The sequence below is a fragment of the Hylobates moloch genome, unplaced genomic scaffold (assembly GCF_009828535.3).
Source record: "Hylobates moloch isolate HMO894 unplaced genomic scaffold, HMol_V3 SCAFFOLD_5, whole genome shotgun sequence".
NCBI classification, from domain to species: Eukaryota; Metazoa; Chordata; class Mammalia; order Primates; family Hylobatidae; genus Hylobates; species Hylobates moloch.
In genome coordinates this window covers 2,993,420-3,019,745 of record NW_026652280.1, presented here as the reverse complement: position 1 = coordinate 3,019,745, position 26,326 = coordinate 2,993,420, and the positions used below count along the sequence as shown (strand labels likewise).

The 26,326-nt window shown below is 47.7% G+C and overlaps 1 protein-coding gene across 4 annotated transcripts in view; it reads right to left on the bottom strand.

The window, feature by feature from the left end:
* MBP (myelin basic protein) overlaps positions 1-26,326 on the bottom strand; it is a 156,946-nt gene that overhangs the window by 111,673 nt on the left and 18,947 nt on the right. For all 4 annotated transcript variants that reach the window (XM_032152038.2, XM_032152039.2, XM_032152040.2 and 1 more), the window contains exon 2: positions 14,603-14,678. In XM_032152038.2, the coding sequence (XP_032007929.1) occupies positions 14,603-14,653 (51 nt within the window). In that variant the 5' untranslated portion in view covers positions 14,654-14,678. The remainder of the gene's footprint in view (positions 1-14,602; positions 14,679-26,326) is intronic.

Sequence of the window (26,326 nt, the reverse complement as noted above, 5' to 3'; positions counted from 1 at the left end):
ATGCCCTCTAGCACTGTATCTGCTGTGCTCCCCCTGCCCATCTGCAGGACGACCGACGAGTCTCAACCTAAATGACTCTGCCCTCGTTCCCCTGGGAGGAGAAGAGAAGGGGCGACCTCACACAGGCCCAGGGCCGGGCAGGGTGGAAGGGAGGAAGAGTCCCCGTGCTAGCACAGAGGTGGCAGAGGGAGGCGGCAGTGCAGCCGGAGCCCAGGCCTGCTGTGAGAGGGCAGAGAGTGAGCCTCGGCTGTGCTCACAGGACATTCCTCAAACTGATTCCTAAAAGAGGTGAATTCCTACCACACATTTGAAAACAACATACAAGCTAGCCCTTTACGTGAACATTTCTAGACACTGGTATTTTGTTAAGTGCCTTAATGCAGTTATGAGATCATACAGTGAGGTTGCACACACAGCTAGCAATGATCTACACTGCACTTATCCTAAATCACTGTGGATAATTAGTGTAATTACAAAATTGCCTGACTTGCAGCTTGTATTTGGTTATATATGAATTGGGCTCAAGCATAATTTAGGGTGCATTCAATACATCATTTAATTTAATATTTAATAAATTCTTTAGTAGCAAGGACTCTGTTTTCCAAGTATCAAAGGCTGCAGAAATGTAATACTGAATTTTATTTATAATTATATGATAATTACATTTTAAAATATGATAATTAGATTAATGCAAGCATCAAACTACAGTGAAGAGAATGACAAGCAGGAACCACCCAGGTGCAGAGCTGGGGCTGAGTGTGGGAAGGGGCCACACAGTGTTCAGGGGCACTCGCCACGGATGGTATCTGCAGGGCAAGAGAAACCACACACACACACACACACACACACCCCCATCCCTATACATGTATACACACCACAAACACACATGCACACGTGCATGAACACACATGTATATACCCCCATCACCATACATGCAAACACACCACATACACACATATACACACCACAGATACATCCCATACATGTATATATGCCACACACACATACACAGCACACACATCCTCATACATGTATACACACCACAGACACACACCCATACATGTATACACACCACACACCCATACATACACACTCATACATACATGTACACACGTGCCTACACACACTACATATGCACAGTTGCAAACACAGAGATATAATTTTTTACGAACATATTCCATTATATAAAAAGTCTCACTTCCAAATGTAAACTTTTAAAACCAGATTGCCGAAGGTAGGGAACATCATTCCGAAAGCTGGATTTTTCAGGTTTCATCTTATTTAAAGCATTTTAAGTGCATTTTATTAAACATAAAAAAGTTCTTCCCTAATAGTAAAAGCAAGCACAGATTTTAGACGAAAGTGCATGCTTTCCACTTCCAGAGTCTAAAATAAACCTTTCTGCACAGCTGCAATTACACGGCGGCGTCTCTGAAATGACCTGGCACAGTGCGCGGCGCCTCACATATGCCCAGGGCCGCGGCCAGCGCGGAGCAGACTGGTGATAGAAACAACTCCCCGTCAGGCTGCACCCTCCCTCTGTCCCTCGCGGGGGCATCTGCAGAAGGGCGCTGAATGCGCTCCCCACCCCGGGAAACCCAGCCCCTCCACTCTTCCAGGAAGGAGCGTCGTCATGGCAACACAGGCAGGGAAGTCGCCAATAACTGATGAACAGAATTCAGCCGGGCCACACTTAGCATCGCGCTCTCCAGATTCAAATGGACACACGCAAACCAGACCCAAACTTGACAACTCGTCCACAGAGATGCATCCACTACAACTCAAACACCATTCCACCTTCAAAACCCTGTTTAGTGAAATCAGCCCTGCTCTGCCCGTTTTGTGGGGTCTTTGACACAGGCTGAGATCCTCCCTTCTCTGGCCTCCCCGCTGGCCGCCAGATCTCACCAAGCCACAAGTTACAGACGCAGGGATGCAACCGAGGAACATGATCAGTGAAGGAAGAAATAAGGAAGGGGGAGCTTTACGAGTCCAGCTAAAAACAAGAGGACAAACCAGCCAGACTCCTGGGAGAAGCAAGCTCCTCATTTCACGAAATCGGCCGTTTCCTTCAGCAGCTCCCCGACCCCCACTACAGTCTGTGACGATGACGAGAGACACGCCTGCTGGCCTGCTCAGTGTGGAACACACCGGCCCCGCGTGCGTATTCCGCTGCTTCTGACTTCACACAAAGAACTGTTGTTATGCTTCTATCACTTACACGCAGCAACCAGAGCTCAATGTTGTGCTCCCAAAGTCTGTTTAAAGTTGGCCGCTTGCAAACTGGGTCATACTTTCTGACAAAAATGATGCTGGTAAGCTAACTCCCAGGCCGAGAATGCCCGTGCTGTGGGCAAAAGAACAGAGCCCGCATCCCCGGTGCCTGAGTGCCCGCCCCTGTGTCGTCTGAGCAGAAGCTGGATTGCGTGCCTGGAGCCCTGTCACCCTCAGCCAGACCCAGAGTTGAGGCTGGGCCAGCTCTCCGGGAGCATCAGGGAACCGGGTGGAGAGAGGCTCATACGGGGGTCCCAGGGGCCACCTCGAGGGGGTTGACCGAAGCTGGGTCTGGGAGCTGCCGCAGAGGGAAGCCGGCATGAGGAGAGAGCCGCAGGTGGGGCGTGTGCACAAAGTGCAGGCGTGTGGAGGCCTCGTGGGTTTACATTGCCCTGAGGCACCACTTCCTGATCACCCCCACATTACTTTTAATAAAGGTTGTGGAGAGGCTGCCCTTGTTTGCTAATGATGCCTTATGTCTTTAATCATTGCATTCCAACTTAACAAAGGGATTTTAACAAAGGTCACCAGTTTATCAGATGAAGCAAAATGCCCACTTCCCTGCCTCCAAACCAGAATGACCTTCAGGTGTGCTTTCCACCAAGCATGGATGAGAGACTTCCTTTGTGAATCTCCTCCAGAAGCAAAACATTACTGACTCAAAACGTTTGAGAGGCTGCTATCAAGGGTGAACCTCGTAAGATTGTTCTCTGATATCACTAAGAAATTCTGCATCTCAAACACAGCATTCACAGGAAATTCCCACGGGCAGCACAGGACACCCTGCCCAGCAGCCTGCAAGCATGCTCACGTGTTAGGGGAGACTGCTGGCTCCCAAATGCAAACACGGTTTCATAAAACCACACCAGTACCATGCCTTACGCTCATTCTCAAGTCAGACATGCCTCCATTTGGGGTTTTTCTTACTGTAACCAGGTTATTGACTACTCACAGGTTTTTAAAGGGTCTTTTTTTTTTTTTTTAGATGGAGTCTCGCTCTGTCGCCCAGGCTGGGGCGCAGTGGCACAATCTCGGCTCACTGCAACCTCCGCCTCCTGGGTTCAAGCGATTCTCCTGCCTCAGCCTCCGGAGTAGCGGGGATTACAGGTGTTCACCACTACACCTGGCTAATTTCGTATTTTTAATAGAGATGGGGTTTCACCATGTTGGCCAGGCTGGTCTTGAACTCTTGACCTCGTGATCCGCCCACCTTGGCCTCCCAAAGTGCTGGGATTACAGGCGTGAGCCACTGTGCCCGGCCTAAAGGTTCTCTTTAAAAGGATGCCTTTTCTGTATTATTTTATTCCTCTCTTTAGGAGCTCACTGAAGTTTTATGGAAGCACTACACAAGTCAGCAGGGCGGGCTTTGGGGGCACATCACATCCAGAGGCAGTCCACACAAGGTTCCCTTGCTCGTAAGTGCCGGTTCCTGGACTCTGCAGGAGGCACACCTTAACAGGGACACTTTACTGGGGGTGCCCCGTTAAATGACGACTGTAGGACTCTCCCACGTTGAGGTGGGCACAGGAGAGCTTACTTGTACATTTGTGCTGTGGTTTTTTACAGCATGCCAGTGCCGTCCTTTTCAATTTGGGGCATTCATAACTGTGACTGTATTTTTCAGAGGAGTTTACCTCTGAACTCAAAATTAACTTTTGTACGATTTTGGGAAACACCCCAATTTTTCTCATTGACAAACAGAGCTAATACCTGTCTAGCAGGGCAATGGGAGAATAACTGGTCGCCACAGCCAGCACACAGGAGAGCTCTGTTGTCCCGGGGGGAGCCACTCGCAACTGTGGCCACTTCCATCTAAATTGCTTAAAAATATATGACATTAAAAACACAGTTGTTCAATTATACGGGTCTCGTTTCATGTGGGCCACATGTGTCTAGAGGCTAATGTGTCACCAGGCAGCACAAATACGGAACATCTCCACTATGGCAGGACATCCCACTGGAAGGTGCCGCAGGGGAGTGTCTGGATAGTAAGTTACCAACAAATGCGAGCTGTGACCACGTCATGTGGCCATTTTAATGCAGTTCTACCTACAAAGAGATCGTCTAATATTCTGCTATGGAGTTCAAGAGTTTTCTAGAGGTTTGTCATGGGGGAGGTGTGTGTGAAAGAGTTCTAAACTCTGCTGAAGATAAGGTACAGTAAAAAGCCTGTCGGCACCCACAGTCTAAGAATTTTCCAGGCATTGCTCAGTGCCTGCACGTGTCCAAGTGTCAGGCGAGATCGGTAAGTGTCTTTAGCCCCTACTTTTCAGTTCCCTAAGCTTTTAAACATATATTAAATGACCAATTTAAGAATTACATGAGTTCTCAAAAAATCTGCTTATGTGACTTACCTATAAAATAGAAATTTCACACGTACAGATCTGTCAATTGCCAGCACACTGCAGTCAGATCAGAAAGGAAGAACTTCCCAGGGAATTTAGCGCTCAATGGCCTGACAGCCGTGTCACAGCAATCCAGGTGTGGGTTTGGATGACCGGAAGGAAGTGACTTTCTGAGTGATCGGGATTTCCTTTCTGTGAAACGGTTATGGTGACAGGGGTAGGTTTCAACACATAATGCAAGAGGAAGTGTGAGGGAGGGACAAACAGCACATTGGATTTGGAGGTTTGACGGGTCTGGGCTTCAGTCCCACCTCTGCTGTCCTCCAGGGAGGATGGATGGCTTTTCCTGCTCCCTTCACATTTATGTGCTCGGATGTCACCCAGTCTTGCGGTTTCTGGATCTGCCTCTGGGCAGGGGAATGTCTGGAGATGTTCTGTAGACACCCCAGGCAGTTAGGATTCATTCCTTTAACAAACAGTTCCTCAACATCAGCACCCACCACGTGCACGCACCATTTGGGCCTGAGGTCACCTCCGTCAGCAAAAACAAACTTTATGCTCATTGGACTTAATTTTACTGCGGAGAGAGATGATTGCATAAAACAGCTGTGAGCTAGTGATGGCTTAAAATATAATTATTTTTCATTCCTGAGGATGATATGACAAGAACAGAACTCACTAAAGATGTTAAATACCCTGACAATCTCTTGCACATAGGATAAAATGTTGCAGGATTTATGATTCCATAAAGGAATGGCCGTGAGAAAATAACTCCTAGTTGGAAAAAGTCAGTGACATTTCACAGCTGGGCTGTCAGTAGTTTTAAAGGAAAAGCATTTTTCCCGTCAAAGTGAAAGATTCTATTTACACATCGATGGAAAGAGCTGAATTGCTTCAATGCCTTTGTGTATATTTGCAAACTAAATGTCTCATTTCTCAGAATGTCATTTTAATAGTATCTGGAGAGTGTCATCAAGAAAGAGTTGGGTTTTAATGATGATTAAATATGGAGCAGATTCTGCAGGGGGTGCGATTACCCCTGGAGAGGTACGGAGCGTGCGCCTCATTCCTCCTATCTGCACTTAGATTTGATGTGCAGCTTAAATTAAAAAAAATCTGTTTAATTTGGAACACCAAACAGACCAGTAAGTTACTCTCCACTGTAAAATTTAAATATGATTTTACAGGCTCTCACATCTTATTTTTAAGTGTGGTATCTTTTTTCTTAAGCTGATTAAATAGAAAAATCCAGAAATATTGCTAGGCATCTTTGTAGAACCTTTTTGAGCCAGATATTACGACCAGGGAAAGCCCAGAGGCTAGCTTTTCTCAGCCAACCCACAGCTGAAAAGCAGATTTTCACACTTATTGCTTGTTAGGTTTTGGAATGTTTTAGGAGCTCACCACTTGATTTCACCCATTTTGGGCAAATGTAAAAGTGTGAAGATAAACTACAGGTTGTGTTTTTATTTTTCAAGGTTCCTGGTTTACTGTTTCTAATTAGCAAGCCTTGTGAGTTTCATATGAGAAAAAGAAATAAGGTTTTTAGACCTCTCTTCTTCAAGTTCATTCGCCTGTGAACTGAGACAGTGTTTAAAAAACCAAAGTGAAAGAATTCAAATGTTGACAAATAACTCAAGGCCACCACAAACCCCACTCCTTTGGGTTGGTGGGAAGTGGGGGAGCAGGAAGCACTGGGGAAGGGTACAGGGTCCCCAGAGACCAGGCCTGTTCTGGAACCTTCCATGGACACCCCCAACAGGGCAACACAAGTGAGCCCCACTGTGGGCCAACTCGGGGCAGGGGCTCCCCCTGATCCTTTGGATAATCGTTCAGGTAAATTCCCAAAGGTCATGGCTCACAGATGTTGGGACCCCAGCTCTCCACCTGTGAAGATGGGGTCTGCAGGGGCCAGGCAGAGGAGAGCCCTGTGGCAGCTCTTCCTGTTGTGGACGACTTTCTCCTCCTGGAACCCGTCTCTCTTCTTGGCTCTCCTGATTGTCTCCCTCCCTCTCAGCTATCAGTCACCCGGGAGGATTCCATCTCCTCTGCATAACAAAGGATGCCACTGACACTCTTTTCCGCAGGACGCTGCTGCTCTGGGCGATGTCCTAGGGGAGAAGGGAGCTTCGAGCTTCCAGGATTCAAGAGGAAAACAGCTACCCTTGGGAGACAGAGTCTCGGCCAGGGCCATCTGCACAGCCAGACGTCTTCTACGTAGCCTGAGACGATTCCAACCTGTGTTAATAAATTGCAGCCTCACCCAGCGGCCATCCTCTCAGAAATTGAGATCTCAATGGGATGTGTTAGGAGCTGCCAGCCACTCACACAGTGATGCGGATTCATCACAGAGGGTGGCTGTCTCCCAGCAATCGCTCTGCGAGTTACATTTGGATGGGTCTGCAGAGCCAGGTGTTTTGGAAGGCAGAGCTCTTTGTGGGATAAAGCTGGACTGGGTGGAGCCGGTATTGGGGGACAGCCGGACCCTACAGCCTTGGCGATACTGAGCGGGAGAGTTTGCAGCAGGTGCCCCAGATCAAATCTTTTTTTAAAAAAAATACAGTATTTAAATATTTGCTTATGCTTGTCTCAACTCTGGGAAATGGGGAAGGACACCCCTGTCTCTCCCTCTGATGTGAGCCTTCCCCGTAGCTTCTCTTGCTGCCCTGTGGGCTCTACAGCCCCAGGGAGTCCTGCTTCTGTCCTTAGCTCTTCATACCCATCACTGCTCTGAATGTGGTTTCGTAATTTTGTTGGTCTCCTGATTAGACCGTGAGCTATTCTGAGGACAGATACAGGGACAGGGACTTTTTTTTTTTTTTTTTTTACAATAATAGCAATAAGAAGAAAATTAGTAACACCAAACAACACACACCACTTGCTATGTACAAGGGGGTGTTCTAAGTGCACCACACATGTGGACTCACTTACTTTACATAATGTTATCATCGTATCATGTTACCATCTTAAGTAAGCTCAGAGAGAAAGTAACTTGCCCAAGATCACCCCACTAGCTGGTGGTGAAGCCGGAATTTTCATTCATAAAGTTTATCGCAGTGTCCTATGCAGAGTAGAAATTCAATAAAAAGTATTTTTAATTAGCTGGTGGTGAAGCCAGAATTTTCACGTACAAAGTTTATCACTGTCCTATGCAGAGTGGGCATTTAATAAAAAGTATTTTTAATATGTGTGTGTGGGGATAGATGAATGCAGGAATGAACAAGCATTTAAAACATTCCTTTCAATCCTAAACAGCTAATTTTCACCTGCACTTGGAAAGCGCACGATCAATCCACTCATGAATTAAAAACAGGCTGTCTGTTGTCAGAGAAAATTCGTGGCAAGACAACTTGATAAATGTCATGACACCTGCAGGGCTCAGCCACAGCTCTTGGTTCAGAACCTGTGTTAAGGTCCCAGGTCTGAGCCTTTACTGTAAGGGCTTGGGAGGGCTTTGAGGCACCGCCAAGGCAGGGCAGAGTGGGACGTGGGGCTGCATGCACTTCAGCAAACATCACTCTCACCGGCCCTAAACGGCTTCTGAGTCTGGGCAGATTTAAACAGGCCATTCCTGATTCCTCCTCCGCACTGCATTTCTATCCATGGCAACCCTTACAACTGTGTTTATTAGCTTGGCCCACTACCACCTTGCCTCTTCCTTCCCCCTCCTCCTCCTCCTTCTCGATCCTCCTTCCCCCTCCCTCTTCTCCTCTCTTCTCTCCATCCTCCCCCTCAGCCTCCTCCCCTCCTCCTCATCTTTATCAATCCCAACTCATTTCATACAAGGGGAGGGGGAGTGTGTGAAAAATTGGACCTGTAAGCATCTCTCAGGGAAAAATATTGGTAATTTACAATTTTTTCTGACTTCTTTAGAAAGTGCTTATTTATCAAGCAATGGGTACCATGCACAAAGGGGATGGCGAACTGCATGACATACACTATACAGGGGGTCTCAGTGTGTTCTGCCTGGCTATAGATGGCAGGGGGCGTGGGCACGGCCAGGGTTGGAGCTGTGCTGCCCCGACCTACAGTCCCAGCCACGTATGGCCACCCAGCACCTGAGACGTAGCCAGGCCACACTGCACCATGAGTTAAAATATATCCCAGAGTGTGAGGACTTCATGGGAGAAGAATTATAAACCATTTCATGAACAATTTTTGTATGGATTCTACGCTTACATGACATTTGAGGTTTCTTAGGTCAAAGAAAAGACATGACATTAAAATGATTTCACCTGTCTCTTTCTCATTTCCTGTGGCCACGAGAAGACTGACAGTCCCATGCAGGGATTGCTTCTGCCTGGCTGTGCCACCTGGGGCTCCAGGCCTGGATTTGCTCTCTGGCTTCCCCACCATTGGCTACCTGGCCTCGCCCGGCCCAGCTCTGAGACTCAGTCCCTGGGAGAATGAAGATGATCCTTTGAGGGTCCTAAGTATGGGGAGGGCCGCGCAAAGCCATGAGTCAGCACTTGGAAGATGAGCGCTCTGCAGATGCACGCCTGCCCTGGGAGGAGCCGCCGGCTGAGGCCTGTGGCAGGAGGCAGGAAGAAGGAACCTTGCACAGGAAGGGCCCAACCAGAATCTGCAGAAGAGAAACCAGGTCTGCTGTCTCCTGAGGACAGGGCAGAGACTGCATGTGGTTGCTGGCGTGGAGTCCCTTCCCCAGGAGGTGTCAGATGTGGCAGCAAATGCCAATCCCAGGGCTTTCCTTCTCTACTCTAATTGTGCAGCCGCTGCTGGGGTTTATCAAGTAACACATGCGATAAGCTTAACTGTGATCCTCCGGGCTCTATACGTGGATGTCTAACCCTCACTGCCTCACAGTGTGACTGCATTTGGAGATGGTGCCTTTAAAGAGGCCGTGACATTAAGATGAGGTCCCACTGGAGTAGGGTGGCCCTGATCCAACGTGATGGTGCCTTTCTAAGAAGAGATTAGGACACAGACACACACAGAGAGACGGCCACTGGAGGACGCAGAGAGAAGACGCTGTCAACAAGCCAGGGAGAGGCTGCAGAGGAAACCAACCCTTGGCACCTTGCTGTCAGATTTCCAGTCTTCTGAACTGTGACAGAAGAAATGTTGGTCATTTAAGCCACCCAGTCTGTGCTATTTTGTTACGGCAGCCCCAAGGACTCATACAACATACAACGTAGACAACGTCTGCAAAGTCCCTGGTTCACAGGAGGCACTAATACAGTGTTAGTGCTGGCCTAGATAGAGTTTGGGGTGTGTGTGTGTGTGTGTGTGTGTGTTTTGAGACAGGGTCTCACTCCGTTGCCCAGGCTGGAGTGCAGTGGTGTGATCATGGCTCACTGTAGCCTCGACCTCTCCAGGCTCAGGTGATCTTTTCCACCTCAGCTTTCTGAGTAGCTGGGACTGTAGGTGCACACCACCATGCCCGGCTAATTTTTTGATTTTTTTGTAGAGATAGGGTCTTACTTTGTTGTCCAGGCTGGTCTCGAACTCCTAGGCTCAAGCAATCTGCCTGCTTCAGCCTCCCACAGTGCTGGGATTCCAGGTGTGGGCCACCGCACCTGGTCTCGTTTGGTGTTTTGAACACATAGTGAATCATCCCCAGGAGGCTTAGCTATCGCCAGAAAACCCCGGAGAGCAAGCCCACAGGTCAACAGATCCACAGCATTCAGAGAAAGCTGTGGGAGAAAAGCCACAAGCAGCCTGGCCAGGCACATGGGCACGTTCTGAGCGCTTGCTGACCCTCCCAAAGGTAACTGCCCAGCTCATTTGATTCACACTGCCAAAAAGGAATGAATTCCTCCAGTAGCCAGTGAAGCCAAGTGTCTTATGTCCTAAGGACCAAGGACTGCCAGGCAGGCAAAGACTGCCTAAGACAGGGCATCCCTCTGTGGGTGGGTCTTGCCCCCTGCCCCTCTCCTGACATTGAGGCACATCCCTGAGTTCTCCAGGGCAGCTGGCACCCTTTCCTTCTTGGGTTCTGCCAAGTTCTGTAGTAAGACGGAGAACCAAATACAAAATGGGCAGAGTGATAGAAAGCTGGTAAATTAGTGAGGCAGGACCATTTGGAAGCCAAATTTCCCTGCAACTTAAAAAACATAGGGAGTCAAGGGTAGAACAGGAGTTTCTTCGTTTCTGAGAAGGAGAGCTGTGCCCTGAACCTGCGCCTGTCTGGAGGAAGTTACACTCCATCCACACGAGTGAATCACGTGTCAGGAGGGCAGGCTGCCCACTCCTCTGATGGGCAGAGTGTTTCTGCCTGAATCTGCCGTCTCCTGTTCTGACCCTCAACTGGCCCAGGAAGGCGGCTTAACTACTGGTTACCAGGGACCTGTGCCCCACATGACTGGACTAACATTGCAACTCCGGAAAAGTGTCTTTTTTTCACCAATCAGAGACATTCCACAGTTAACCCTTTAGTTAGTTTCTCTTCCTCTTACATCCTGCCGTGGCTTATTTGGGATGAGAGAGAAGCAAATTTCAAAGCCCTGAGTCACTGAGGGCAAAACTTGCAAAGGAGACTGGAAGCTCCTGCAGGCAACAGACGAGACCTCCCCACCACCTCCCCAGCAGCCAATGGCACCCAAAGCCTGCTCAGGAAACTGAGCTTTTATGTGAAAAAGAAGTTAGGAAATAGGTATGATTAATTTACTCTTTCGAACATCTGTGAGCCAGTTATGTGCTGGGGATGCTCCAGGCTTAGAGATGGAGGCATCAGAGAGAGGAAAGTTCCCTCCTTGATATAGGAGGGGAAGAAGTCGGATGATAAACAAATCACCACGATCTGTATCACAGCACTCGGCCGCAGGCTCTATGATAAACAAATCACCACGATCTGTATCACAGCACTCAGCCGCAGGCTCTATGAAGGCAGAGGAAAGAGTCATCCAGTGTGGGGGGGGAGAGGTGGAGGAGGTGGCAGCAGGGTGAGGAGCGGGGTCCCTGAGCAGCCTGGGCCGGGCAGTGGGGCGGCTCTGCAGAGGCAGTGTGTGGGGTGGACCGGGCAGCCCCCACCGCAGCTGCCCTCCGTGCTGACAGATCAGTAACCAGCACCTGAAACTGACAGAAACTTTCCTCGACTCTCTCATAAGGGGGAAAAATGCCTCCCAGAATCACACACAGAAATGTACAGAGTGGTAGGCGACACGGCTGGAGCTCGCGTCACGTTTTCTTTTGTGGTTCAAGTTTAAATGCTCTACTAAGCTATGCAGCATCACAGAGCATGTACTTGGAAGGGCACAAAATATTTCCCATCAAATTTAGTGAAAAAAAAAAAAAAAAGCTGTTACTTCTTAAAACTACCTACAGGAACCATAGTTTTAAAATTTCCAAGTTTTGAGGTTTTTAAATGATCAGAACTTTAAACATGAGATTTCAGAAAACAAAAGCCTCAGTATGGGCTTTGCTGTGGCTCAACAATCTCACTCTGATAGCATTAAACAAATTAAAAACATATGTGGGTGTTTTACAGTGTCAACAACAGGAAAGAAACTGTACACCACAGAGAGGTTTCTTGAAACTGGAGTTGCAAATCAGTCATTCTAAGACTTAAAATACCAACAGTGTTAACAGCCTGGAGACCTCTGAGCAGAGCTGTTTTTTCCACTTTCACTTTTAGCTGAAACTTAATCCTCCTGGTGCAGATACTGTATCCAAGCCATGTTCTTAATAAATTAGTAACTTAATACATTTATGGTTGTTATTGCTAGTTATAATGCTGACATTATCAGTAATACAGTTTAGGTATGGGCTGAATAAAATAATGAGTCACCCCCACCCATTCAACATTGACTAGAGCCATTTACATATTTATAAAATTAGTCTTTCTAAATCCTTAGGTAAGAAATTAAATACTGTTTATCACTTTAATTAAGATAAAATATACACAGGAACCTACTCACCTTCCATGGATGATTTGAAAGCAAATCATAGAAAATTACTCATGTGGCTGACGCAGAAATTGAGTTCAAGTACAAATCAGAGAAGGACCCATTTCTTCCAAGTTTATTATTACTATTAAATAAAAACGCACTACAGACCTCAGTGAAGAGGTCTGGAGACTGAAATTCAATTCCGTTCAATTCTGCGGACATTTCTAAAGCATTTGGGTGTAAGTCGGGGGTTCCCCTGACCCTCACCCCAGCCCATCTTCAGCAGCCGGACATTTTAGTGCACCACCATCTGCCTCGAGCTGGAGACACATAATTTTATGTTGAATTAAAGTACCAATGAAATGGAATAATTTCCCTTGAGGGGAAAATATATACGTTTAAAAAATAAAAAATGTTGAAAAATCAAAAGTATTTTTGCATCAGAGCAAAGGAATTTCATAATCTCTTCCCTCTCCGAGAACCTCCTGATACTTCTGGGAACAATCACACAGCATGGACCAAGAGCAAGGGCCGCCCCCATACGAATCAGGGTGGGTCCACAGTTCTGTGCACACTGGCAGGCTTACTCCTCACAACCTGAAACGACTCTCCAGTGTAGAGAGAGGGGTAGGCAGAGAGACAGACAGCTAGGACCCCTGGGCATTTGTGGTCCTTGTCAACATCATTGGATCATCTGTCCTGAGTGTCTCTGTGGGAAAAGGGTCCAGAACCATGATTCAGGGCACTACAGGGGAACCGAAGGCAATGTAGAGAATCCAAATCAGACAGAGGAAGTGATGCCTTCGAATAAGGCGGACGATGGCAAATGCTGCGCTAGAAATACAAAGAAGACGAATTCTTGCTAGCCGGAAGGATTCGAATGATTTTTGATTTGCAGTTTCCTGTTTGTTTAACTATATTTTCCAAATGTTCCCTGATAAGGGTTAGGAAAGGGCTGTAGGGGAGCCGCCGCTGGAAAGGCCAGTGACAGTGAGATTGAAGAAGGGCTGGAGCCAGAGGCTGAGGACCTTGGACTTTAGTCCGCGCTAAGGACTTCCTGGAAGTTCTAGGGACAAAAGGGTGATGATCCAATCGATAGAGGAAAATCCTGACAGCCAAAGTACAAGACACACGGGAGCAGGAGGAACCTGGAACCTTGGCTCTAGAGCCTGGAGAGCTTCGAAAAATGCCCACGTCTGCATTGGGATCTAAGGAGGGCAAAGACCCTGGCAGGTCTGAAGTCTCTGGGAGATTCCAATATGCAGTCAGGCCAGAGCATGACCCCAAAGGAAGGCCACCTGCTGAGGAGGCAAGTAGCCGCACACAGGAGAAAGGAGGTTATCGATCTAGGAGAGGGCCAGGGAAGCGGCTCAAGAATTTCCTGTCCTTTCGCCAGACCTCTGGGATTCAGTGTGAGTTCTTCCAGAACCAGACCAGAGCGAAAAGTCAGAGGCAAACTCCACAGTGGGTGAGAAGAAAGAAGTGGAACCTTAGTCGATGGAATTAGGTTTTTGAGCTAAAAGAATCTGATACGTTTCACTGTTTATGAATTTGTGTAAATTTTCATGCTCTTTCAAACCAGCAGCTAGTTAGAGAGAATGCAGTTTGGAAATACCTTTACCTAAAAAATAAAAATGTTTAAAAAAATCAAAAGTATTTTTGCACGAGAGCAAAGGAATTTACAATCTCTTTCCTTTCTGAGAGCCTCCTGATACTTTTAGGACCAATCACAGAACGTGGACCAAGAGGAAGGGCTGCTTTGTCTTCCTCTCCTCCTGGTTGCCCTCTTTCTCTTTCTCCTTCTCTGTGTCTCTTTTCTCCTCCCTTTCTTTCTTCTTCCTAACTCCTTCCCTTCCTTCATTCCTTTATTTCTTTGCAAGGTCAGGACATACCTATTGCCATGCAATCTTCCTGAATAAATTAATAATCAATCATTAATCACAATAATCATTATTATTAATAATTAATCATTAATCATAATTAATTATTAATAATTAACAAGGACCAGGCTTCCACCCAGCCGTCAGAGAAGACTGTAGCAGCCAGAGCCCATGCCCGTAGGCTCTGACACACCAAGCGGATTTGTGTTTAATAAGAAAACGACATGTGCATGTTTCGGATCAGGTCACGTCTTACCGTACTGGCCTTCTCGGCATTTAATTCTCGTTTGCCTGCGTGGTTTCCCATCCTGAATGGATTGGCTCTTTAGAGGCTAAAAGAGAAAGAGAAAGACAGCGTTAGCCCTAAGTCTAGTGCTCTTAGAGTTTTCGCTGTTGTTTTCCATCAGAAAGACAATCCTGTGATATTTCCATCAGAAAGACAATCCTGTGATATATGTAATGCCCATTTTTGAGAAGAGGAAACCAAGACCCTGAAAACAGAAGAGACACGTCCAAGTCATCTTATTAACAAACGCTATCTTCCCATCCCGTGCAAAGAGCTAGAAAACAGAACCGCACCAACATCCAAATTCTGTTCAGTAACACGCTTCAACCTGTCTCGAGAAATCTTGCAGATCTGTGTATATGTACAGAAATATCTATTCATCCGTCCATCTATCCATCCATACATATGTACACACACAGAGAATTACATCCCATACTCAGGTGCATGGTAATGAGATGAGCTGAGATGTCAGAAAGGTGCTGACACTCTTCTAAAACTAAAAGGTAGTAAAAAGCTATTCATGCTCACTGCTTTAAAGAAACTGTGAGCACAGAAAAAGCCAACATCAGACCAAGGATGGCTTAACTGGATTGCAAACTGTCTAAGTTTGCACTTGTCTAAGTGTCCAAAGAATCTGCAGAATTTGTAGGGAAGATAAAGTTGGATTTAAGAAGCACATTATTCCTCATTTTTATTTTCTAACCCAAACCTTAGCAGCACATTTATGATTTTCCCCCAAGATATGCAAAGAATGGAAGAATTGAGCCACACCCATTACAAGCAAATTGCTCCTTCCAGCCTTCCTGCAGAACCTGCCCCAGCCTTGGGGCCCCTCAGCTGAGGGCCACTGGAACCATCAGCCCAGACCAGGCTGCAGGTGACCAGAGTCTTTAAGGACAATGACAACATGTTTTCCATGATGGATGTATTCTTTTGAAAAAGGTGTGAGTACCTATTCTCCTGTAGAACCCAGGAACAGCTTTCCTTGAGAGGGAACAAGATGAACCGTCTTCTGAACATGGGGAGAGGGGACTCTCCAAAATAGTAGATACGCCCGAACACAATGCAAATTGTGTTCCTCAAAAGTCTCTCTTTACAAAAGAGAATTGCCTGACAGCCGAGCTTTTCCATCTCCCACGTTACCGGGGTCCCTTTTTGGTGGCTCAGGAGGACTGGCTGAGGACACTTTTCTGCAGGCGGGCACCCCTATCACCCCACAGCCGCTGGAAGGACTGCTGAGAAGAGAAGCAAACGCATACAGCACAGTCGCCACTCCTGGAGTCCACCTCCCTCACGTGTGTGGGAGACGACTAGCAGCCGACCAGAGTGGAAACCCCACCCACCTTCATGGTGTGTGATGGAAACTGGGGCCCGCCATAAGACTTCCGGTGAGGGGCTCGTGCAGGGAGATTTAAAACACGTGTACTTCAAACAACTTAGGTCAAAGTGCCCACAGATGAGGCTCTGGGAAATCAAAGACGCGGTTCCAGTGATGATATGAACACAACCCACCTGCAAGAATCAGGTGCCTTCCCCATGCTTCATGGCATGAGAGTGAAAAAAGCAATAATAGTTTGATATGTATGATTTTAAAAACGCAAGGCTACCTTTGCGGATGATTTCAGTGTCCAGTGCAATTCTACCTTCCCAGTTTATTTAAATTGGACAACCAAAAAAACCTTGAAGGGGCAATCTTCTCACTGGGAAATGAGGGTTTGTTGCACATGTGGTGCCTTACTGGATAAGAATGGGTTAACCAAGGGAAAGGCTAAATTCACTGTGTCCTTTTGGGGTCTAAGAAAGAAGGGGTGTGTTCCTTGTAAGGTGTTGCTTTGAACCCTGGGTACACAGGCTGTCATTCCCTAATTCTGGCTCTCTAATTCCATGTGGTGTTGTTTTAACTAAATATTAAGAGCTTGCAGGATGGACACACGTTATAGAATAAAAACACATGAAATATCTGTCAATCCATCTTTCTGTTTAAGAAATGAGAAGTGGTCTGTTCAAAGCTAAACACAGGCAAAAACAGGTAACTTCCTTTAGTTAGGATTGACAACTTGGACCTTCGGGGGCATTTTGCCCATCCAGACATAAATGAACCTCCTATCACTGGCTGTGTTCTCCAAGTGCCTGTTCCTGGCCCAGGCGTCATCTCACCTCTGCCTCCTGTGAGCCCTCGCCTGGCCAGTCCCCTTCCTGTTCCCTGGCTCCATCCGTTTTTCACCCTCCTCCTCCCACCTCCTCATGCTAGGACTAGGCAAACCCAAATGCAACACTCACTCCTTCCAGAAAGCAAAGCTCCAAGGACTTGTCCCAAATCAGAATAGTGTGGACCATGTACATATTTTAGGACTTGCTGGTAGACAAAGAGAGCTATTTTTAGGCAAAGGGCTCTTGAACGCAGCTGAAATCTGCCCACAAGGTGCTGAACTGCTCCTTGGAGAGGGGCCACGTTTCTTCCGAGTCAGTTTGTTCTGATCAAATGTTATCATGCTTCATAGCACGACTCTAGGTTACGCTTGGGATGACTGATCTTAATCATGATGCAGAAAACTCAAGAATACTGGACACAGAATCGGCGAAAATAACTCAAGTCCAGAGCAGACTTTTGAATACACCTCGTTGGACTTGACTAGTTTGACAAGCCTACTTACTTGCATTTGACTGGCCTCTCAGATTAATATAAAGAATATTTATATGGATCACTGAGGGTTGGTTAATTCTAGCCTTAAATGCAAAATTTATATACTAGCAGGAAAAGAAAGACAAGAGGAACAAAACGACAACTTGATGTGTGGGAGCCCCCATCAGAGCCCTTAGTGGAAATGGCCCCTGAGCACCGATGAGTGAGATGTGTCTCAAGGCACTATGGTGGGAACGACAGAGCATCTGGCTGATGATCATGAGTGACTGGCAGTCTGCCTTATTAGCTTCTGACACTCTGCCCCAGTCTGCCTTTCAGAGAAGAGCTCGAGAAGGATGAAGCTCTCACTATCACGGGGCTAAGAGCTCAGCCTGGCAGCTGGTTTCTGCAATGTGCTGAAAAGATCCATCTGCACACAAAAGCAGCTGCGTGCTTGGAGGAGATCTTTTTTACTTCATTTTTTGCAATTAATCAAATTGAGAGAGCCAGAGAAAAATTGGGTAAACATGTGAAATGCTGCAAGGAAAGTCAGCTGACTCTGAAGCATCTCTTTCGTAATTAAAGAAGCCTTTTGTAAACTAATAGAAGAGGAAAGAGAGGGAGGAAGAACTGAGCTACAGCTGTGGGAAGGACAGACTTTCAGATTCCATCAGGACCGCTGAGACTTCCGGACTGGTATTCAGTTCTAGATCTGATTTCCAGCCACTGGGATTACTGGACATTTGGATAATGTCTGTGTGATTATCAACACTTAGTGTTACCTCGAGGGTTAACATTGGGCACAGGCAAAGTTAGTCATCTAGATTTACGAGGCAGCAGTCCACTGTTGTTAACCGTTAGGCTCTCGTTTTTAATAATGTACACCTAAAGCAGCTTAGACTACATGTCACCTTGGTGGAGCCATAGGATAATTCCGCATAGATAAAACTCACTGGCCTATCTGTGCAGGGAAATAGCTTCCAGCTAAAATGCTGGGGAGCAAACACCTTGTTCCTAGGTATTTTACTGATTTCATGCTCTAGGTAGTTCTGACTTTCTACAGTGAAAATCAGGCAGGTGAGACCTAGGTCTCAATCCAGGTTCCATCTGGGTGACCCTGAACAAGACTCCACTTTTCTGAGCCTCAGTTTCCCATAAAGCGGAGGTAATAAAATTTGCCTTTCTGCACTGGTGTGAGAATGAAGCCCGTGTGGGCTGCAGGGCTGGCCAGGGCTAGGGTTAGGGTTGGGGTGGGCTGCAGGGGTTGCTTGCTTTCTGTCTTCTTCTTCCCTCCACCAGGTCCAGGGTTCCCTGGGTGGGTGGCAAGCAGCTGCAGAAACATCGCTACCTATTTACTATCACACATGTTCAGAGACCTCTAGATGGCTTCCCACATCTAGATGTATCCATTCCTAGACTGACACGGTCAAGGGAAGAAAAAGGGCTAAAAACACCAGCTGCCTTGAGAAGCCCAGAAGTTACATCCTACAATTGCCCGTCAGCAAAGTTCTTGATCCAACACATACAACTAAAGCACAGGGAAATGCAACTGCTGCTGCTTTAAGACCACATAAAGTGCCCCGGGGTGTGGAAGGTGAGGAAAGAGGGGAAAAAAGTGAAGAGGACATTCACGAGACAGCCATGCCCCAAATGCCAGAGAAGTATTCAAATATTAAAATGTGAAACTGGCTGTTTTTGAAATAATTGTGAGTGCAATTTTACAAGCAATGGGATTACTGTGAAATCCCTTGTTGAAATAAATGTATCGTGAGATAGAGAAGACCTCAATGCCAGTCTTCCTAGATAGCTGGCACTTGGTTACCCAAATCGTCTTACTCCCACTCCTGAACCTGTGAAAATGTAAGGAGCAAACATCACCCCTGTTGAGGGTTAAGCTGACAAGCATGTCAGGTGCCATAATGCAAGGTCAAGTTTATGATGGTGTGGAATTCACATGCTTTCCGCACTTCATTGTGTGTTTAGGCTTATTAGCAAAACATTTGCATAGTTTAGAGCTGCAGGGTATACCCATATTGTAGCACACAGATCACGCTTGTGTTACTTTTAGACTTAGGATTCTTTGGACGTTGTTTTCATAACATGCTTTTGATTGCACATTTTTTTTTTGAGTCCATGTTCAAGAAAGCAATCCTAAAGTAATGTTTCTATGGAGATACCAGGACTTATTTTGCAATGATTTTCTTTATCCCTCATGTTTCTATAAACCTAAGTTAGATAATTGCAGGAATAACCCCGTAAGCTTCATTCCCATTTTACAGTTGAGAAAGTTAAGAAGACTGAATCTAGCTATAAGAATGCCTCTAGGAATATATTTTAGTTATGAACAGAGTTATTTACATTTTGAATGTCCTATGTGGAAAGTATGACAGTAGGCCTAAGACATTCTACATTCCTAAATTATTAGTCAATACAATAAGAGAAGTGTGTGCAGTGGTGAGGGTCTCAGAAGCAGATACGAGGCAGCGTGATGCAGTGTGGGGACCGGCCATCAGCACCTGAGAACTTCTTAGAAACACACATTCTCGGGCCCTGGACTCTTTGCTTTCAGAAGCACTGCAGGTGATTTGTGTTCGAGAACTTTCTTCATATAGATCAGGGGACAAAAACCTATGACATATGTGAATTTTTTTTTTTTTTTTCCAGAATAGAGATTTCCCATGCTTGTGTCACAAGGACCTTCTCCCCAGTTCCCCACCTTCCCTTCTCCATGTAGTGAGAGAACTGCCCCTCTCCCCACACCACCTGCCTTGCCCTGGCCACCTGGCTGCCCTGGCAGGCACCACATATCCCAGCAGCCCTTGCAGCTGTTGCTGGTCACTGCCCGACAAGAGGCCTTTCTCCATTCCACAAGTGTGTATGGAACTTTTGTTCTAAGACCACTTCCCCAGGGCATCAAATAAATTAGATAAGATTTTTTTTTCTGTATTTGGAAACTGTAACATGTTATACCTAAACAGACACATGAGAATATGTTATAAAACATATAAATTGTGGTTAATTTAATAAAATCTACCCAGCAGGATCCACTTGGGAGAGTCTTAACTTGTGCCTCTGCTAGTAGAATTTGAAGAGGCCGCCACGAAGACAGCTTGTTCTGCTTTCTCTGCTTTTTAAAATCCCAGCAGCAATGTTTTCGACATCCCAGGTGCTTTGGAGTCTTCGCTGTGTACGGGACCTTAAAGCTGAGCTGGCTGTATTGCCTCATGGCTGCTCCAATCCTGTGCTAGACCTCTCGCGGGGTCTCGGGGTTCTCAGCGCCTGTTCAGAGAGCCTGGAAATGTTTGCCCGGGAGGAAAAGCTCCATAAATACACGCTGAAGACACGACTCTGTGGGTCCGTCGGATGAAACACAGCATCATCCAGCATCCACCGAGGAGCCCAGTGCTCACGGGGATGGGTCTGTATTTTGGAGGTGCCATAACTACAGCTTCTTGAAAAATGCAACTAAGAGGAATGCTACTGTGGGTCTGCACACATCAGAAAAGGCTTCTCTGACCCCCCAACTGTGTGCTCAATATTGATGGAGATACCGTGTAGAATTCAGGGAGAGAGAGGTGCGGACCCAGTATCCCAGGAATGGGAAAACCCGAATAAACAGTGGAACTGTGGACATTCCAGAGGGTTGTCATGCCCCTTTGTAGAGACGCTAAAGGCCAGGCAGGGGGAGCAGCAGAAGGCTGTGGGCTGCAGGAAGGAGACCCCCACGGGAGAGCCCTGGGGTCGCGTGAGCCTGGGCAGGTCCACTCGGTCTTGTGAGGCCTCTGCCTCCTCTCCAGCACCCAGGGCGGGATTCATCAGGGCTGCCACCAACAAGCTGAGACCTGGTGATCTCCCCAGCCGTTGGTAACTGCTTGGGAGACCACGCCCTGGCTTGGCAGGCTCAGTAAGAGCTGTAGACACCGCCCACCCTCCCTGCAGAGAGAAAAGCCCCTCACCCCTAGAACACGGACAGTGACAGCCTCAAGTCAGAGGGGCGGGCAATACAACTCTGCTTCTTTGACATTTGAAAAAGAAATCCTGGACAACAAATTTCAAAGAACAAGCAACTCATATATAAAATAAAACCAAAGATATCCTAAAGAAAATACATGAAACCAAGTGACGGGAGTTCTCTTCTTTCACTATCCTTGTCTCCTTTCTCTCTCCCCCAACGTCCCTCCCTCCATTCCTCTTCCTCTTATTCTATCAATACCCAAGCACTGAAGCCTGTGTTCTGTAGACCATCATTTTTATTTCTCAGACCAAAAGTATGATTGTAACACTCTGTGTTCGGAGCATAGTACACAGCTACCAACGTCACCAAAAACCAATAAAATGAACACCGTGCACGCGCGCGCGCACACACACGCGCGCGGCAAAAAGAAACAGCCCATTTCAGAGCTGAGGACAAAGCGTGGGAAGAAGACACATTTGGTTTCACCCAGGCGAGTGGCGGCAAAGCTCTGGGATGCGCGCGCTGCACACTCCTTCCGCCATCCCGTTCCCACCTTCCACACACCTGCGGGAGGTCGGACATGTCCTGATTGCGTGTTCATCACGATGGCAAGCTGAACATGAGGAGAACGCCACCGATGCTGGGTGCGCCGGCTTTCCCAGCCCTCGTGCATGGGTGCAGACCCCATAATGGGGAGGGAGATGCAGGAAGTTTTTCCAACGTCGGTGCAAAGGGGAAGCTGAGGTTTTCCTATGGAGGAGGGTCAGGTCCCTCTCTTCCTCATCTCCCTCCCTCTCCCCCTTCTCTGTTTCCAGCTCCCCGTGGACTCTGTCCCACCCACAAGCTCGAGGCTGCTGCCATCTGGGAGGCCGGGAGAGAGACGGGCCTGGCCAGGACAGGGCCCGCTGTTTGCAGGGGAGGCATGTGCATGGAGAACGCCTAGGAGCACGTGGGTGGCCACGAACGCTGACCGTGCAGGTCGAGAAACCCTTCCCAGGACAGTATGTGGTGGATCATGTCCACCTAAAAGGTATGTCCAAGTCCTGACCCCAGGACCGGTGAAGGTGGCCTGATTTGGAAGGAAGGTTTTGTAGATGTCCTCAAGTTAAGATGAGGTCATCCTGGATCACAGTGGGCTCTAAATGCAATGACTGATGTTCTTACAAGAGAAACGAGAAGGATTTTTTTTTTTTTTTTTTTTTTGAGATAGAGTTTCACTCTTGTTGCCCAGGCTGGAGTGCAATGGCGCGATCTCAGCTCACTGCCACCTCCGCCTCCCGGGTTCAAGCAATCTCCTGCCTCAGACTCCAGAGTAGCTGGGATTACAGGTGCCCGCCACCACACCTGGCTAATTTTTTGTATTTTTACTAGAGATGGGGTTTCACCATGTTGGCCAGGCTGGTCTTGAACTCCTGACCCCAGGTAATCCACCCACCTCAGCCTCCCAAAATGCTGGGATTAGAGGCATGCAGCACTGTGCCTGGTCAAGGAGAGGGAATTTTGGACATAGATACACGGCATTTCACACAGGGAGAAACACCACATGACAACGGAAGCAGAGATTTGGAATGACATGGCTACAAGGCCAGGGACACCAGGGATTGCTGCAGCCACCAGAAGCTGGAAGAGGTGAAGACAGAGCCTCCTGCAGAGCTCCCACTCTGCCAACGCCTTGAATTTGCACTTCTGGCCACCAGGACTGGGGCGGGGGGCTGCTTCTGCTGTTTTAGGACGCCCGCCTGTGGTGCCGCCTTGCAGCAGCCCTAGAGGGTAACATGCAGGGAGGTGGGAAGTAAGTGGAGACCTGCAGGATGAGAAGGTGCAGGTGAAGGTGCTGAGGAGGGAAACAGTGTTCTGGGCAGAGGGCACGGCTGTGCAAAGGCCCTGTCGCACAGACGCTGTGAGTGGAGTTTGAGTGTGACACGAAGTGACCTAACAGAACAGAATCTGCGAATGCACGGGGTGCACTCATGGGGGTGGTGGGGGGAGTGACTTACACCACGGGACGCAGACAATGCTCTTCGCCCAACAGAATCTGCGAATGCACGGGGTGCACTCATGGGGGCGTGGGGGAGTGACTTACACCACGGGACGCAGACAATGCTCTTTGCCCGTTTTGAACAGTGAGTCAATTCTGCCAGTGATCAAGTCTTCCAGACTGTTGGGCCCTAGATGAACAATGACCTGCAAGCCTGGAATTCTCTGCAAAGGACAATGTCAAAACTCAACTGAGGCATCCATGTCTGTCCTACAGCAGGCTCCCCCGAGCCACTGGAGGGACCTAGGCTCCCGGCAGTTTTCAGGAGCCAGCCCTGGGCTAGGGGCCCCACAGTACTTGCAAACAAAAAGAGTTCCAAAAACTCAATTTGCATTCATCCGTGTAAGTAGTGCCTGATAAGGAAGTAGCTTCTCTATTTCCCGGGATGGATTTTTGCTCTGGGGTATCAGATAATATTATTTGTAAGCTAGTCGTCACCATCCTTCGTTTTCTTCTGGCTTAGCAGATTCAAGTAGATTTATGGCACTGACTATCACTGCTTTAAAGTTATCAAAAATCATTTTAAAAGAAAATGATGGAATTGCAGAAAAGTGGAGTTTATTGAAAATCTGACTGTGGTCCCTTGAAGTTACTGCTTACAGGATCAGCTGGCTTTGGAGAGAAAGCCATTATCCGAATCAAGCAGCAAATTACTGGCTCCAGAGTTCCCAGCTTGCTACAATGTCAGCTGTCTAAACCAAAACAAAGCATTTTGTTGAAGGGGGGAAAAAGGCAGATCAAAGAGTAGCTCATCCACCATCCACGTGTCAGTTAGATTAGCATTTGAAATTCCTTGTGAATGTATCCACACGTTTATGACAGGCATGGTGTTCAGCTTTAGCAGCATTATGGAGAGTTACGAAATTCTCTGTGTAAAAATAGCGAGGTCATGAGGAAACCACTCTTGCTGTGTAAGTCCTGACAAGCCATGCCAACACCGTCACGCTGGGACTGGCCTTCGGATGGCACGAGGAGGGCAGAGTCACGCAGGCACAAGTGACACGCCCTTGCTCTGCAGCCGGTGGGATCCCTGGTAGCTTTGCAGTCACGTGGGGCTTAGTCATAGGAACGCAGGTCAGGTCCTGCTAAGCCCCCTTTTCAAGGGTGCGGTGCACAAGCCGCCCAATCCAGGGGCCGGCAGCTGGGACGGGGCGAGCAGGGGGCTGCAGGGAGGAAGTGGGGAAAGCCTGGGGGCAGACGTGCCTGGGCGAGGGCCTTCCTATTCCTGCTCTCCCTGCCTGCTCTGAGGAGGTGGGTCCTGACCTCCTTATCTGTAAAGCCCTGATGGTGGATGCAGCTTCCTGGAGCTGCTGTGGAAACCACTGGTTAATATTTTACAGGTCGCTGGGTTACAAACTGTCAAGTCAGAGGAACACTACAGGCCGGCACCAGCTGCTCCTCTGTAGCCACCCGTCTGTCCCTCCTGAGCCGTGGCAGGGAGTGACGCCTTTGCCGATACCACCATCCACAGGGTCCACATGACCCCGGGCCCTGGTCTTGGTAACTAGAGGAAACACACTGACTGCAGGCCTTGCTCACAGCCAGAGCTGGTGTTAACAGAACAATGTTTTAATTCACCTGCCGAGGAACTCACACATTCCTTGCCACCAGGCACGATGGCTCTTGATAGTCTGTGTGCAGGGAACAAATGTGTTGGCCCCATGCTCAGGCCATGAGTACACATAAGAGCTGTCGTCTGGGTCTTGGCTAAAATAAACCAAATCTTCCTGAAAACACAGATTCCTATCATGGAGTCCATGATAGGAAGGTTGCTCAGCTCTGCTGCTATCATGGGGAAGTAGAGTGGTTGATCTAAAGTCTCCAGATTCTAATCAAGGAGAAGAATGCTGTGCTGTGGCCACAGACCCCACCATGGTCTCACAGAAAACCTGGCTCAGAGCCCATCTTCTGATCAGTGCCACACCTTCACATGGCTGTGCAGCATTTTACTGGGTGGCTGCCTTTCAGAACCTTCTAGAATTTTCCAGAGCCTTCCAGATTGTAATAAAAAGAATGCAATGTGTGGTCATTAATCTCACCATGGTCCCGCAGAAGAACTGGCTCTGAGCTGATCTCCTAAGGGGCCCCACGTCTTCACATGGGCGTGTAGTATTTTACTGGGCAACTGCCTTTCAGAACCTTATGGAATTTTCCAGAGCCTTCCAGGTTCTAATCAAGGAAAAGAAGGCAATATGTGGTCATTAACCTCACTGTGATCCCTCAGAAGACCTGGCTCTGAGCTGTCTCCTGAGGGGCCCTACATCTTCACATGAGTGTGTAGCATTTTACTGGGCAACTGCCTCTCAGAACCTTCTGGAACTTTCCAGAGTCTTCCAGATTCTAATCAAGAAAGAGAATGCAATGTGTGGTCATTAACCTCACCATGGTCTCACGAAAGACCTGGCTCTGAGCTGATCTCCTAAAGGGCCCCATGTTTTCACATGGGCATGCAGCATTTTACCGGGTGAGTCCTTAACTTCGCAGGACACATTAGAAAGACAAAGGATGCTAGCAAGTGACAATTATATTTAAAGAAAAGGGCGGGAGACACAGCATGAGACAGAATGATGCATTGAACAGAACTAGATTTGGGCTCAGGAAAGCTTGGAGAGCAGCCAGCATCGACGGGGCGCTTACTACGGGCTAGGTGCTCACAGAACAGGTCAGAAGTATACCTTCTTAGTCCTGTCTACTGTACAAGGAGGCAAGTGCTATTGTTATGCTCCCCACTTTACAGACGTTGAAACTCATGAGGTTTAGAAAGCCCGAGTAATGCGTGACCAGCCTGGCCAACACGGCGAAACCCCGTCTCTACTAAAAATACAAAACTTCACCGGGTATGGTGGTGCATGCCTGTAAGTCCAGCTACTCGGAAGGCTGAGGCAGGAGAATCTCTTGAACCCAGGAGGCAGAGGTTGCACTGAGACACTCAGTCGAGATTGTGTCACTGCAATCCAGCCTGGGAGACAGAGTGAGACTCTGTCTCAAAAAAAAGAAAGAAAGAAGAAAGAAAGAAAGAAAGAAAGAAAGAAAGAAAGAAAGAAAGAAAGAAAGAAAGAAAGAAAGAAAGAAAGGAGG